We start from the raw sequence: 13,367 nt of genomic DNA, 5'->3' as shown, positions 1-13,367 counted from the left end.
AAACCAACAAGAATACCAAGCTAGGTTCAGAAAAGCAGATGTTGTGTTAGATAACGCATTTTATGTGTACCTATAGACTGATCTGCTGTAACTTTATGACCAGTGACAGGTGAAGTGAATAACCCTGATTCTATCAAAAGTGAACCAAGGAAAGAAAAGTTGTGAACTAGGAACAGGGTCCAATAGATGAGCTACTGTTGCTCAAATTGCTGAAAAAGTTAATTATGGTTCTGATAAAAAAGCGCTAGAACACATAGTGCATCACCGTTTGTTGTCATTCCTGCAGACCAGTCAGGGTGGTCATACTAACCCCTGTCCACCAAGTATGGGCACTTAAGCATCAGAACTGGACCACAGAGCAATGGAAGAAGGTGGCTCAGTCTGATAAATCATGCCTTCTTTTATATGCGTGTGTTCCATGTGCTTTGCTTACTTGCAAACACTTGGCACCAGGAAGCACTATGAGAAGCGAGGCACTGTGATGCTTTGGGCAACCCTAACCCTAGCACCAGGTGGGTACCTACTGGTGCCCTGTTATTTCTTCAACCCTTGGGCCCTGTCATCCATGTGGATGTTACTTTTGACACATATTACCTACCTAAGCATTTTTGCAGAACATGTACACCTTCAGCAGGATTTAAACCCTGCCAAAAAGAAAAATGGTTCACAAAAATTTGAGAAGCACGACAATGAGTCTGAGGTGTTCACTTGACCTCTAAATTCTTCAGATCTCATTCCAATCAAGCATCTGTGGAATGTGCTGGACAATTAAGTCTGATAAATGGAGCCCCCCCCCTGCAACCTATACAACTAAAAGGATGCATTGCTAACATCCTGGTGCCAGATACCACAGCACACATAGTGGAGTTCATGCTTCGATGGTTCAGGGCTGTTTTGGCAGCATAAGGGGAACCAACACAATACGGTCAAGCATAGTACCATTAACTTACTATCAAAAAGGTAGGATATGTCTTGGTTAGAATATACAGCAAGGAAGACTAAATTGTCCTTCACCAACTATGTAACTTCAACTTCACTGATATCACAGTCTAACAAGTGCTCTACTTGGTTTTCATGCCTGCTCATTACCTGCGGAGGAGCAGTTTGGGGTGGTTTTTGCTCTCGAGGTTGCGGTCTATGAGGTCGGACAGCAGGTGCTTAAGGACATCAGTGGCATACTCCAACTTGCTCTGCAGCACTGTCATGATGAGTGAGGCCACATTGCCGCGGTCCCTCATTGAGAAACCACGCTGGGCCTCCAGAGTGCGAATAAAACACAGCAAGAAGATCTTGTTGTTAATGAGCTGACCAAAGAGCTTCAGCCCTTTCTCCACCTGCTCCTGGCGGTAGCCTGGCACCTGCACGGAAACAGAAGAAATGTTCACTTACTTAAAGAATACAGACTTTGAGTGGTACATTCAAGGCCATGACATACAGACTCAATTACTCACTGGGTAATTCAAATGCACTGCTATTTATTACCTTACAAGATGTACAATGTGTTAAGTCTTCTTTTTAAAAATGACACTTTTAGGTAATGTTTATACAGATAGCATGTTGGACTAATCACAAAACAGTCAATAGGATTGAGAAAGTGACTCTATTGTGAACAAATTTTCCATCTTGTCACCCTCAAAGCATCACATTTCCTCCACCTTGCTGAATAAAATGCCAAAAACCTCTTAAGCAACTTTTCTCCTGCTCTACATTGTTCTGTTATTTCAATCGTTCTACAAATGTGTTTCTTTTTTACCCAAACACAAAGTTAAAATTGGCATGTCCATAGTCCATAGTGTTGGTGTTTTGTCCATCTTAATCCTTTCCTCTTATTAGTCTCCTCTTATTAGATGTGTTTCATCTATTCCCATCTTTGCCCTAAAAGAGTGTCCTGAGGAAAACTCTTTGCTGCAGTTGTTGGGAACACTTGTTGAGAACTGAATTCTCGCTCCAACCCTCTGAACCAGAAAAACCTTCGTGATCAGTTGTGGTCAACTTCCCTCAGTACACAATGGAGGACATAGTGCTGAATGGAAGCATGGAAGAAAAAAGTTATGCATCAGGATAAACAGGTTTTCTTTGATCATGACCATGCTACAGACGTGATTCAGAATGGGATGGAAAACACCGGAATTAAGAAAGCTTGATATGACAGAGGAATTCAGGGAATAGCAATACTCGTGAGACTTTGAGAGAGTTACTCGTCAAGGTTGCTGTCTATCGCCTCTTCTCTTTCGTTTATATACTAAACCCTTGGCACAGCCCATATGACAAAGTGAGCACATGAGAGGAATAAATATTAAAGGGAAAGACCATGTCATCAGCTTTTTTGCAGATGATGTCATACGATATCTTGTGGGGCGATAGTGGCTCAAGAGTTGGGCGTTCGTCTTGTAATCGGAAGGTTGCCGGTTCGAACCCCGGCTCCGACAGTCTCGGTCGTTGTGTCCTTGGGCAAGACACTTCACCCGTTGACTACTGGTGCTGGTCAGAGGGCCCGGTGGCGCCAGTGTCTGGCAGCCTCGCCTCTGTCAGTGCGCCCCAGGGCGGCTGTGGCTACACTGTAGCTTGCCATCACCAGTGTGTGAATGGGTGGATGTGTAAAGTGTAAAGCGCTTTGGGGTCCTTAGGACCAAGTAAAGCGCTATACAAATACAGACCATTTACCATATATCCACAAAATTCAAACTATCATTTTTTTGTTTAATGTAATTAATACCTTCGCTGAGCATTCAGGGTACAAAATTAATGTGGTTAAAAAAGCCATGCTTGCGACAACATCATCTAAATATATAAAAAAAACATATATGAAAGAACATGAACTTTGTAATAGGCAATATTCTGGGCTATCAAGTATCGCAGGGGTGGGGGAACTCCAGGTGCCAAGGGCTGGTGTCCTGCAAGTTTTAGATATCACTTTTGGTCAACACACCTGAATCAAATGATTAGTTAATTTCCAGACCTCTGGAGAACTTCAAGACATGTTGAGGAGATACTTTAGCCACTTAAATCAAGGACACGTCTAAAACCTGCAGGACACCGGCCCTGGAGGCCTGGAGTTCCAAACCCCTGAAGTATTGCATAATTTTAAAACTATGTATCTTGGGAACATTATTAAATGCATTGCGTGGAATGACCTGTACTTGATAAAAAACTTTATTGAGAGCCGCAAAGAAAGCTTTAACAAGAAAATATTCTAAATAGGTTTCGTAATGTTCAGATTGAAAGAATTTTTTTTGATAAGTGGAGAACACACAAGGCCTTATAATGTCCATACATTATAAGGCACCAAGGAAAAGGTATGAAAAACATTTATAGGCTATGCGTTTTCGTACTTAAATGTATATGTAAGCATGTATATGCAGGACATTTGCAACTGGCACCCACATTTTCTTTCTCTTTTCAGTTTAGTTTTTCTCTGTTCCCTGGAATTTAGTTGATGTCAATATCAAAATTGTGAACAAAACTTTCAGTAAAAAAAAAAAAAAGTGTCAAAATATTTATTCATTTAGATCACTTTCTTTGCAATTGCACGTACTATGAGTGTTTATGTTAATCAGAAGCACCGAGACTTGTAATAACAAAAACTATAAATTAAAAATTAAACTATAAATTAATAAATACACTATTTCCCTACATAAAAGTGCAGTTTAAAAGTAATAGGTTCATCCCATTGAATAAAAGATGGAAAAAGGGGGAGGAAAAGAATAAGGGAAAAGGATGAATCTGGGGAAATGAGAAGTTTAACATTTTACACTCTTTGTTGCACTTCATCTAAAGATTGAGAATAAAGGCAAGTAAACACTGAGCCTCTTTAGGGAATGTTTATTATTTTGATGCTGCTATATAAGCTGAAAGGGAGTGCAATGATGTGAATTTCCCTTGTCTGAGCCCAGATCATCCCTGCACCGTTTAAACAAGTAACTTGCTACACATTCCTCTCTTCTCCATTTTTTTTTCCACACAAATAGCACCTAAGGAGATTATGTCTTTTTATCTGTCAAGAGCACTCGCGGTAAGACGGCATCTCTTTGCACCCAATGCAGCTGTCAACCAGCATATGTTCTGTCTTTCCACCTTTCATGGAAGTAGCTGTAATCTGCTGGGAATTATTGTTATATTGCAAGCCTAATTTCACACTGCTTGCCAAGATGTGTAGTGTGTCGGTGTATGCATGTGTTGAGCGTGAGATCGTTTTCTTTGTGTACAGGATGCATACTGCATGACATGCAAGGAACACCGCGTGTGCTATACCTGTATGTGCTGGCTTTTGATTGACTAATTTTTCTACTTACATTTCTAGCACCTGGCATGTCTTCAAATATTTTAATACTGACAAAACTGCTTAAGTAAACCTAGACCAGCTTTCCAGCAACTGTGCTACTTCCGTCCACAGTAGACAGTCAAAAACTTGATACGGCGATATCTGATACATCAATAACAATTAAGTAGTCATCAGCAGCCCGAGACGAGCTTGCTGCTTTTTTCAGTAGGCTCCTTTTCCACATTATGCTCCTTATACAGTTCAATATTTATGCCAATTAAAATATAATTAATATTGCTTATTACTGGGAAATTCTCATCAAGGATACAGAGGCTAACCCTGAGGGCAGTGAAATAGGGGTCCAACATTCTCTTAATGGAACAAGACGACCTAGTCAATTACGGCTGTCTATCAATGTCACCAACTAAGGATAAATGACTTGATTTTTTTTCTTTTGCTTTTCTGCCTGTGATTGACTTTTAATTTGCTTTAAGGTGGGGAGAGAAAACGGCACAGCTTCTCGTATCATTAAGAATTATTAATGAGACCACACTCCTGAATTGAGGGCTGCCTTGTTTGTTTTTGAAAAAGCGTGTTGTTGTCGGCCGTCAAAGGGGTTTTGTTTACCAGACAGCGACACAAACAACATCGGCGTCTATTTCACCCACTGTGCCCTACCACATTGTTAATTTGCTTGCTCATTTTGCTCTAATTTCAAATAAGGCTAATTGTTTTGCATCAGTTATTTGACGGATAAACAGTTAGACACGTACAGTTACACACTTGATTGATGAGAATATAGGTACAAGTTCTTATATTTACAGCTGTCTTCTTTCACGAATGTATTGAAAACTACAGCTTTCTATTTAATTGAAATGCTCTAAATATTTGACCTGGGCATGCTAGTGGAAAACTTCACTTTACGGCCTCCATTTCTGATTTGTGTTGCACTTCTCACAGAGTCACTGCTGCTTAGTGAGTACTTTGCAAGGGTTTGCAGATAGGTTCCAAACAAACTATGGGAGACCATGGCAATCTGCTAGTGACCAAAGCAATCTCAATCTTGTTTTTGGAACAACACTCAACCTCCTACGACAACTCGCTAACAAGTAAAAGGGAACACCTTTTTTACCTAGTGTGTGATTGGTCTTTAGGTCTGAATGACTGGTGCTTAGTAAACAACTTTACAGCGACTGCCAGGAACAATTCACAACTGGTTGAGGAGTATTAATTTTTCTTTAGCGACAAGTACTTGGTGGTCACCAACCGGCCTGGATGACTCGGGGCCTTATATAGAGTCTGTGTGTCAACAATTTATCACAAACAGAGAATCCTAATAGAAAGTCAATTTGAAAGAGTAGGAATGTTTTCATAGACTAAAAGTGCCTATTTATTTTATTTAAAAAGAAAGAAAGAAAGAAAGAAAGAAAGAAAGAAAGAAAGAAAGAAAGAAAGAAAGAAAGAAAGAAAGAAAGAAAGAAAGAAAGAAAGAAAGAAAGAATAAATAGTTGCATTTTCCTTTGTAATAAAAATTGGTGAATCATACCTCCAGATCTCTCAGGACAGGATGCTCCTCAATGCCTGGGAAGAGGACTCTCATGGTATAGGTCCTGTAGTCCAAGAAGGGGATACCTGCACCATCTAGATCACTGGTCAATTCATGGATGTCTGTCTGCAGCTCTGCAAATGCTAATAAACCAAACAGAAAATTGTTTATTAGTATATATACATATAAGTCTTACATAACTCTTAGCTAGGCTATAACCTATTATTATATAGATTTTACCATATAAAATAATATCTAAAATAGTATCTAACATGGTCTGCCAGCAAAACATGTTATTTCTTAGATGTTTTGCCTCTACCCTGCCTTCAGTTTATCTATCTTTATCTTCCTGTTTATCTGCATGAGCTTACCTTTTGTTTCTTAGTTGCTTCCTGTATAATTTTGAAGGGCATTTCCTTGTGGCTCACTACATTTTTACTTTTTGATTTTGTTTTATTTCTGTCCTCATTATTACCTGATGAAAGGTACCTCTTTCCTATTTTGTTTTTAAATTCCTCTAGCACAAAGACAGCAATCTAAAAGTTAAAGTGGATAGATATTGGAGGTACCATAGAAAACTAGGTACTATTTAAAAGGAAAAAAAAAACTTTACAACCTACCTAATCACAAACAAGTTCTTGTCACAATGATGATGTGGTAAATGGACTTGTTCCTATATAATGCTTTCTCATAACCTATTGATTAAATAGGAAATTTCTAGTATTGCTAACAAAGATTTAATTAAACCGTGTAAATAGATTTAATGAACCAAAATTCTTTAGATGTTCTTGGAAACAAATGTGTAAAATGAATATACTGATCTGCACTAGCATGAACCTCTTACCCTCTTTGCACTCTAGAGCCACACGTGACTCCAGGTTGTCCATCTGCATCTGCAGCCTTTTCAAGGTGAGGTCACTCTCACGAGACTTGCGTTTATAGGCAATGAGCACTGCCACGATGACAAGGATGAGCAGGGCACCGGCTGCAGCAATGCCAATGATTGCAGTGCTGCTGAGGGGGCTGTCGGACGTGATGTGGACCGAACCTGGTGAATTCTCGATGCCGCCCACACGTGCCTTATGACAGTAACAGACAAAAGGGGAGATTATAGCTATTACATTGATGTGGTTAAGTCAACGTCCAAGCTCAGACACACAGACAGACATATTGATTTGTGTACACACTTCTGTTTGTTTGGGCATCAACTAATTCTTTCACAGTGTTGTGTCCATTTTTTTTCTATGATGCTGGGTTCAGGTGGTAAGATCAGGAAATGCCTTGTTCAAAGTGGTCTCTCTTAAAACCACAAATGGAATCTTCATTGAGTTTTCTGGGGCTCTAATGCTTCTTATTGAAGGCTTATTTGTTTGTGTTTTGTCTGCTTGTGGGCACTAACCGCACAGCTGATTGGATTAGAGCCATAATCTGAATGGGAGTGGACAAGTGGAAGGATAGAAAGCAACGCAAGGAATGTCTGTTGGTCTGTCTGTCAAACTCTCAATCGATTTTTAGGTCTGTCAGCCTTCTCCAACACTGCCTGCCTCTCCGTCGTTTGTCTGTCTTGCTCTATGTCTTGACGTTGCGACATGTGCTGTGTCACTCACCAGGATCTTATGTCGACCAATCAGATTAGGGGACTCGCAGAGGAGCTGGTTCTCTGACACTGTTAAAATGCAGGGCTTCTCTCCAATCAGAACTGTGTAGTTCAGCTTTCCATTTCCGCTATTGGTCGCTGGAAGGAAATTCCGCCCCTTCAAAAGAATAATGATTGATGTTATTGCTGTCAGCGTCAAAGTGGAAGGGTTAGAGAAATAAGAGTCAAATGATATATGTTTATGTTTATCTATATATTCGTACTGCAAAGCTGGGCAAAGATATGTTATGTGCAATGCTCTACAATTTATTTTACTTGGGTATGCAAATGATCAGTTTAAGCTGAGCTTTCTATACCTATAATATTTAACCTGAGACATGGTACTGATCTCGGGTTAGTTTTCACAGACTAACCCAAGATACAGATATCATTTCTAAGCTGTGTACTATATGAATTTTAAGATATACACAATCATTACTGGCAAAATATCTTAATTTAAAGTCTTTACATTCAGACAAAAGGCAATAAAAGATAATAAAATATTATAACAATGAAAACTGAGTGTATATGCGGGTGAGTGATATCTTCCTACTTTCAGTATAATGGGCGATCCAGGTTTAAGCTCCAGGACTCCGGATGGACTAATCGGTTCAAATTCCGGATTGGGGAAGTAGATGAAGTTGGTGTTATTGAGTGTGATCTGCAAGTCATCCAATTTAAAGCCGAACTCTTCAGGTCTTTCAGGTACTTCTTGGTGTCTGGCTAGGCTGATGGGCAGCTCTGGAGCCTGGCACACCATAGTTGTAGGACCTAGTATGTCGCAGAACTAATTCACAAAGAAAAGCACATAAGTGAATTTATCGCCTGCAAATTACTGCATTTATACAAAAATATAGATTATTTATTAACAAATTTCTCGTGGTTGGATCTCAGCATGCATCATACCCAAACTGCCTGACTGTGTTCCCAGTTAGCTCACTCACTTTATTGGCAGTGCTAATGTGCCAACCCATACAGTCAAAAGTCATTAGTGTCAGCCTTTTATGTCACACTTGTGCATTTCACTAAACCCACTGGAGACACAATAGAAACTGGAAGCTCCTCCATTTCCAAGTGCAAAGAAGAACCTGTTGTATTTTCCTCAAAGGAAGCCACTAAATGAGGTGCAGTTAGAAAGCTTGTGCAGTCTCACCGCAATCACGCTTTGATGTGTGAAGATTCAGGAGTGATAACTAAGTCTTACCATCCCTTCTTTACCCTCCACAAAGAACCCTCCCCAGCCTCTCATCACTTCTTTATTCCATCCTGTTATTCCTGTCTGTGATCTTTTCTTCTCTCTTTGACAAATTCTTATTCCCTCAGTCATCTTTCTCGATCCCGCTTTTTTGCTCAATTACAGCGCCTCACATCTTTTTGTGTCCCACTCCTGTTTTTTCCCCTCATTCTCGTCTTTGCTGAGGTTTCTCATTTGACATGTGATGTTATTTAAATTGCTCATTTGGTGTCAAAACCAGTTTTAAAAACAAAGACAGACTGACGCGCAACTGTCAAACGACGCACACCTTTCAACATCCCCTTAACGTTTTCATTCCTCTCCGTCTGTCAGGGTTTCATTCTCAGACATTTCACATTTTCACACTAACCTCTGCCATGCAGTCATTCAAACTATTGCCTGTCACCCTAATTGGCTCCTTGAATATCAAATTGACAAATCCTGCAAGGACATCTTTGACAAGGATCATGCACTGGTACAAGAAGGTAATAGAGGAAAAGAAAGAAAGAAAGAAAAAGTAACAAAAACTCTTTTTGCGGACAAATGCTTTGGATGTCCATTTTTACTCCTTTTCATTTAGATCTGAGCTGTGTCAGATTGAGACTATATCGTGACACGCTGAGACACTTGAGATACAATGCCTAAAAGAGGCACATCTGAGCACAGATGTTAAACGTGGTGTCGGGCTATGCTTAAATGGACCAAGAAAGATAGCATTACCACCTTTTGTTACTTCCTTTTATTTCAAAGAGATCGCAGAGCCCCAAGCATGGCATTACCTATCCTCGCCTGGGTAAAGAGGCTAATCACTGTGGTTTCTAATTCAATATCAAAGTTCCTATTTGTTACACAGTGGCGATGAATTACATTATTCCCTATTCAGTTGCAACCTGTTGATTTTGCACTGCAGTGCCACTGAATTTTCTTCCTAGCCCTACAAATAAAGAATTTAGTAATGCTCTGGACTAAATGAAACTTTATGGCTGACTATATAGCTCGCCGTGTTCATTTAAATTAGCCACTTTCTTTTGTTCCTGGGCCACATTAGTAAAAGTAAAATAAAATTGCATGGAAATAGGTCAACAAGTATTGATTTTTTTGTGGTTTTGCCTCTGTGTACCAACACAGCGGATATTTAAATCAAACAATCCAGAATTGACTAAAGTACAGACTTTCACATTTGACTCAAGGGCTGTAACAACACTTTACCACTAACTCTTTAGGAATTACATGTGCACCTATCTTTAGACTACAAAGGAAGTGGACAAAGTGGTGTGGGCTGTCATTTCATTATTCCATGACAAATTAAGCAGATTTCAAGAGATCAAAGACATAGCAACAAGTTGCAAAATTATGGACCTAACTGTGAACAATGGAATGCATTGCAACACAAAAATGTATACCTGAAGATGCTCCACTCAGGCTCTATCTTGGTTAATTGTGTTTTTAATAACACAATTAACCACGAGGTGATTGTTTGATCACCCACGCTGCATCTACATTCACTTACATTGAGTGTCTCATGGCCATTGTATTTGGCTCTGATGAGTGGTGTCTGAATGATGTCCAGATTAGTTCCTGTCACCGTGATCGGAGTATATCCACTGAAAGAGAAAAAGAAGGGGAAAAAGAAAAGACGGTTTAAAAAAAAAAAAAGACAGCTCAGATTGCTTTGACAAATGGTGATTTGAATTATTTATTCATTGCTTAGTTTATGCACCCAATGCAAAATTTGTACGCTGTAAATTTTGTATTATGTTGCAGTAGACGATTAAACCTTTTCATTTCCTCCTGACAAGGATCTGACAATAACCTGTGCTGCTGAGATATTTCCATCCACAGGACGCAAAATATTCTGTTGATATCTCTCTGCAGTGAGCAACGAGTCAAAGTAAACAGACAAAAATGTATACCTGAAGATGCTCCACTCAGGCTCTATCTTGGTGATGGTGGGATCTTCCACATATTCAAACTGGAGGTCTTTCTGAAGGTGGGCCCTATCTATGCTCACAGACACAGACACATTTCCAATGCCATGTAGGGAAGCATGGGTTCGGCAAGTAAGCCATAGGCCACCCCTCCTAAAACAATGACAGGATGAAACATTAGTTACATGTACTGATATGTTAGTGGTACAGTTCAACAGACAAAAGGAGGAATCAGTACAGTGGTATTTAAATGTAAAGAAACCCAAAAGCCATCTCTCTAGTCAATATCCTTTTTTAAGCAGACTACTAAATTATTCCAACACTAAAAACGATGTAATAGTTAAGACATTTGAACGGTTGGTTAAATAGACATTGATCCATAATGTATTGACTGAACTGAGAACTGAGCATTTATCAATGCCAAATGGTACATTGCAACGATGCTGTATTTGCCCAATCATTTATGGTGCAATATTTATCATCACTGAGTAGAAATTTGAATCTCAAAATTGGAAAACCTCTAAGTCAGCGCTATTTCTGCTCTCAAGGTATTTAATATATTTCTGCAGCTGTGTAGATGGTTAAACGTAGACCTTCAGCCTGCTACTGTGACAGGGTTGAGCACAAAGGCAATTTGAAGTACTTAGCATTAATTTTCATTTGTCTTTATGCAGTTGTTTTAATTGAATTTAACATTTGTGCGGGGTCCAGCTGCAAAACTTTCTTTTTCAGCAATGGGTGTACTCAAACCCTTGATTAATCATAATGTAGCAAAGTTCCTCCTTGGGCATTGTGATATTTCATTTTATGTGTAAAAGTAAGATATTGTTGTGATGTCAGAAAGGTTTTGTACCTGTAGTGTGAAAGAGTAGCTTTACCTGACCGTTTAATTGACTGTTAAAGTGTGACTGACGGGGTCAGCGCTGGCTTGTTCCAACTAACCTCTGATAAGTGCACGGCTGGTCCTTGAACATGACTGACACATTGCTCCCAGCATCAAAGTGGCTGCCAGTAATGTTGACGACAGTTCCCCCAGAGACTGGCCCACGGCTTGGCGTAAGACTGATAATCCTTGGAATCTGGTAAAAACAATAAAAAAATAAATGTTATTGTAACAGCCTGTTGGTAAGAAAGTCACTTATAGCTGATTCATAAGCAGTCTGACAAACAAAGAAATACATTCCCCTGAAAATGGCCAGAAAGTCTCGCTCAAATTAGAAAGAAAGTAGGGATAGTTCAAGACTTTTCCACAGTGCTGTACTTTAACCTGCACCCACTGATTCCACTTAACGTGTTCTCTGATGAAAAACTTTTGTAAATTAAAGTAACAGTAGCAGCAGATGCAGTTCAGGGGAAGTGGGGCATAAAGTAAATCCTCCTCCAGTCCATTTCGTGTTCTTATAATCTCATCCTTAGCCTGCTGTGTAGTGGGACATCTAGACCTAACATCCTATAATCCTGTGCAGGGAGCCCATTGAGAAATAAACCCAGCCAGCACCCATTAATGGATAGCAGTAAAAATGATAACACAGCATAAAATACGTACATAACATTAACAACTGCTAATTTATTTCAGAAAGCGAAAGTGTGAGAATAATTATACGCAGAGTGAATGTTAAAAAAGGTGTAATGTGTGTTTTCATGTGTTAATGTTCAATTTTTATTTGTTATTCACTTCGGGTTTTTTTTATCAACGTTCGTGTTTTTTCTTCATTTTCTTCTCATTAGTAACTGTCAGTCATGTCTCACGACTGATACATGCATGACAGAAAAGCTGAGAAGCAGACTCTCAGTGAGAACCACACCATGTTGGAACACAGCCAAAAAAGCAACATGTACATACATGTTCTCACCTACTTAACACAGTAGGTGAGAAGACTGATCAGCTACAAGCAAGGTGCTAACATGCCGAGGGTGACACATGCAGTATAGTTGCCCTTCTGCTAATAGAAGCACACGTTTCAATTTTTAACCATCAAATTGCTAGTTTTTTAAAGTCTGCAAAACTCCACATACAATTACACAAAAACAACAGAAGTTAACACTCACCACAAAGTAGTAGTACTTGGAGGATTTTGCCATAAATTCAGATGTGCACTGCCCGACACAGACCTGCACGTTCCCAGTATACTGGCTCATCTCAGCTCTACCCATCTCGCACACAATCCTGGAAACAAACATTGGCACAATTGTAGAATATGTAACAAAGCATGTGTAATTGCACAGTTACTTGTACTATACCAGTTGGCGTCGCTGGGAAATGCAAAGCAGGTTATTTAATAGATTTATAGCTAGACCTGTCTTAAAGCTTGATAAAATAATGCATTATTTGCCAACAGCTTCACCTCCCCCGCGCTGCCAACTTGTAGGAGAGAAAGCAAAAAGTCTCCATCCTTTTACATATGACCTCAAATGCAGCTACCTCTTCTGCTGGGTCAGCATTTGCTTAGAAAGTGCTGGCACACAACTTTCTTTCTCAGCAGAAGAAGCACGGGGTCTGTTGATAAGCCAACTTTAAACTAGTTTTAATAATTTTACAGACCGCACCTGAAAGGAGCCAAAGCGCTGGATTAAACTCGTATGTCAACTAAATGTAACCTCCTGAATTAAAAAAAAAAAAAAAAAAAAAGATTATTGGAGTTGTGTGTGCTACTGAGGGAGGAACTGTGCTCTGTCACCCACAGCATTGCTTCTACTGTATAAGTGCACTGCTCTGACTTTAAATTAGTTTACATTCATATACATTCTGCTAGTCAGAAGAT

The 13,367-nt window shown here is 39.5% G+C and overlaps 1 protein-coding gene across 3 annotated transcripts in view; it reads right to left on the bottom strand.

The window, feature by feature from the left end:
• Window positions 1-13,367, bottom strand: part of plxna4 (plexin A4) — a 244,758-nt gene that overhangs the window by 36,757 nt on the left and 194,634 nt on the right. For all 3 annotated transcript variants that reach the window (XM_076875467.1, XM_004548251.3, XM_004548250.3), the window contains exons 14-22: window positions 12,655-12,772; window positions 11,548-11,684; window positions 10,591-10,758; window positions 10,188-10,281; window positions 7,997-8,230; window positions 7,415-7,561; window positions 6,652-6,886; window positions 5,808-5,950; window positions 1,090-1,358 (exon numbers count right to left, since the gene is read on the bottom strand). In XM_076875467.1, the coding sequence (XP_076731582.1) occupies window positions 1,090-1,358; window positions 5,808-5,950; window positions 6,652-6,886; window positions 7,415-7,561; window positions 7,997-8,230; window positions 10,188-10,281; window positions 10,591-10,758; window positions 11,548-11,684; window positions 12,655-12,772 (1,545 nt within the window). The remainder of the gene's footprint in view (window positions 1-1,089; window positions 1,359-5,807; window positions 5,951-6,651; window positions 6,887-7,414; window positions 7,562-7,996; window positions 8,231-10,187; window positions 10,282-10,590; window positions 10,759-11,547; window positions 11,685-12,654; window positions 12,773-13,367) is intronic.

The sequence above is a fragment of the Maylandia zebra genome, linkage group LG17 (genome assembly GCF_041146795.1).
Source record: "Maylandia zebra isolate NMK-2024a linkage group LG17, Mzebra_GT3a, whole genome shotgun sequence".
NCBI classification, from domain to species: domain Eukaryota; kingdom Metazoa; phylum Chordata; class Actinopteri; order Cichliformes; family Cichlidae; genus Maylandia; species Maylandia zebra.
Note: the sequence above shows the minus strand (reverse complement) of the source record. Positions and strands in the feature narration are given on the sequence as shown.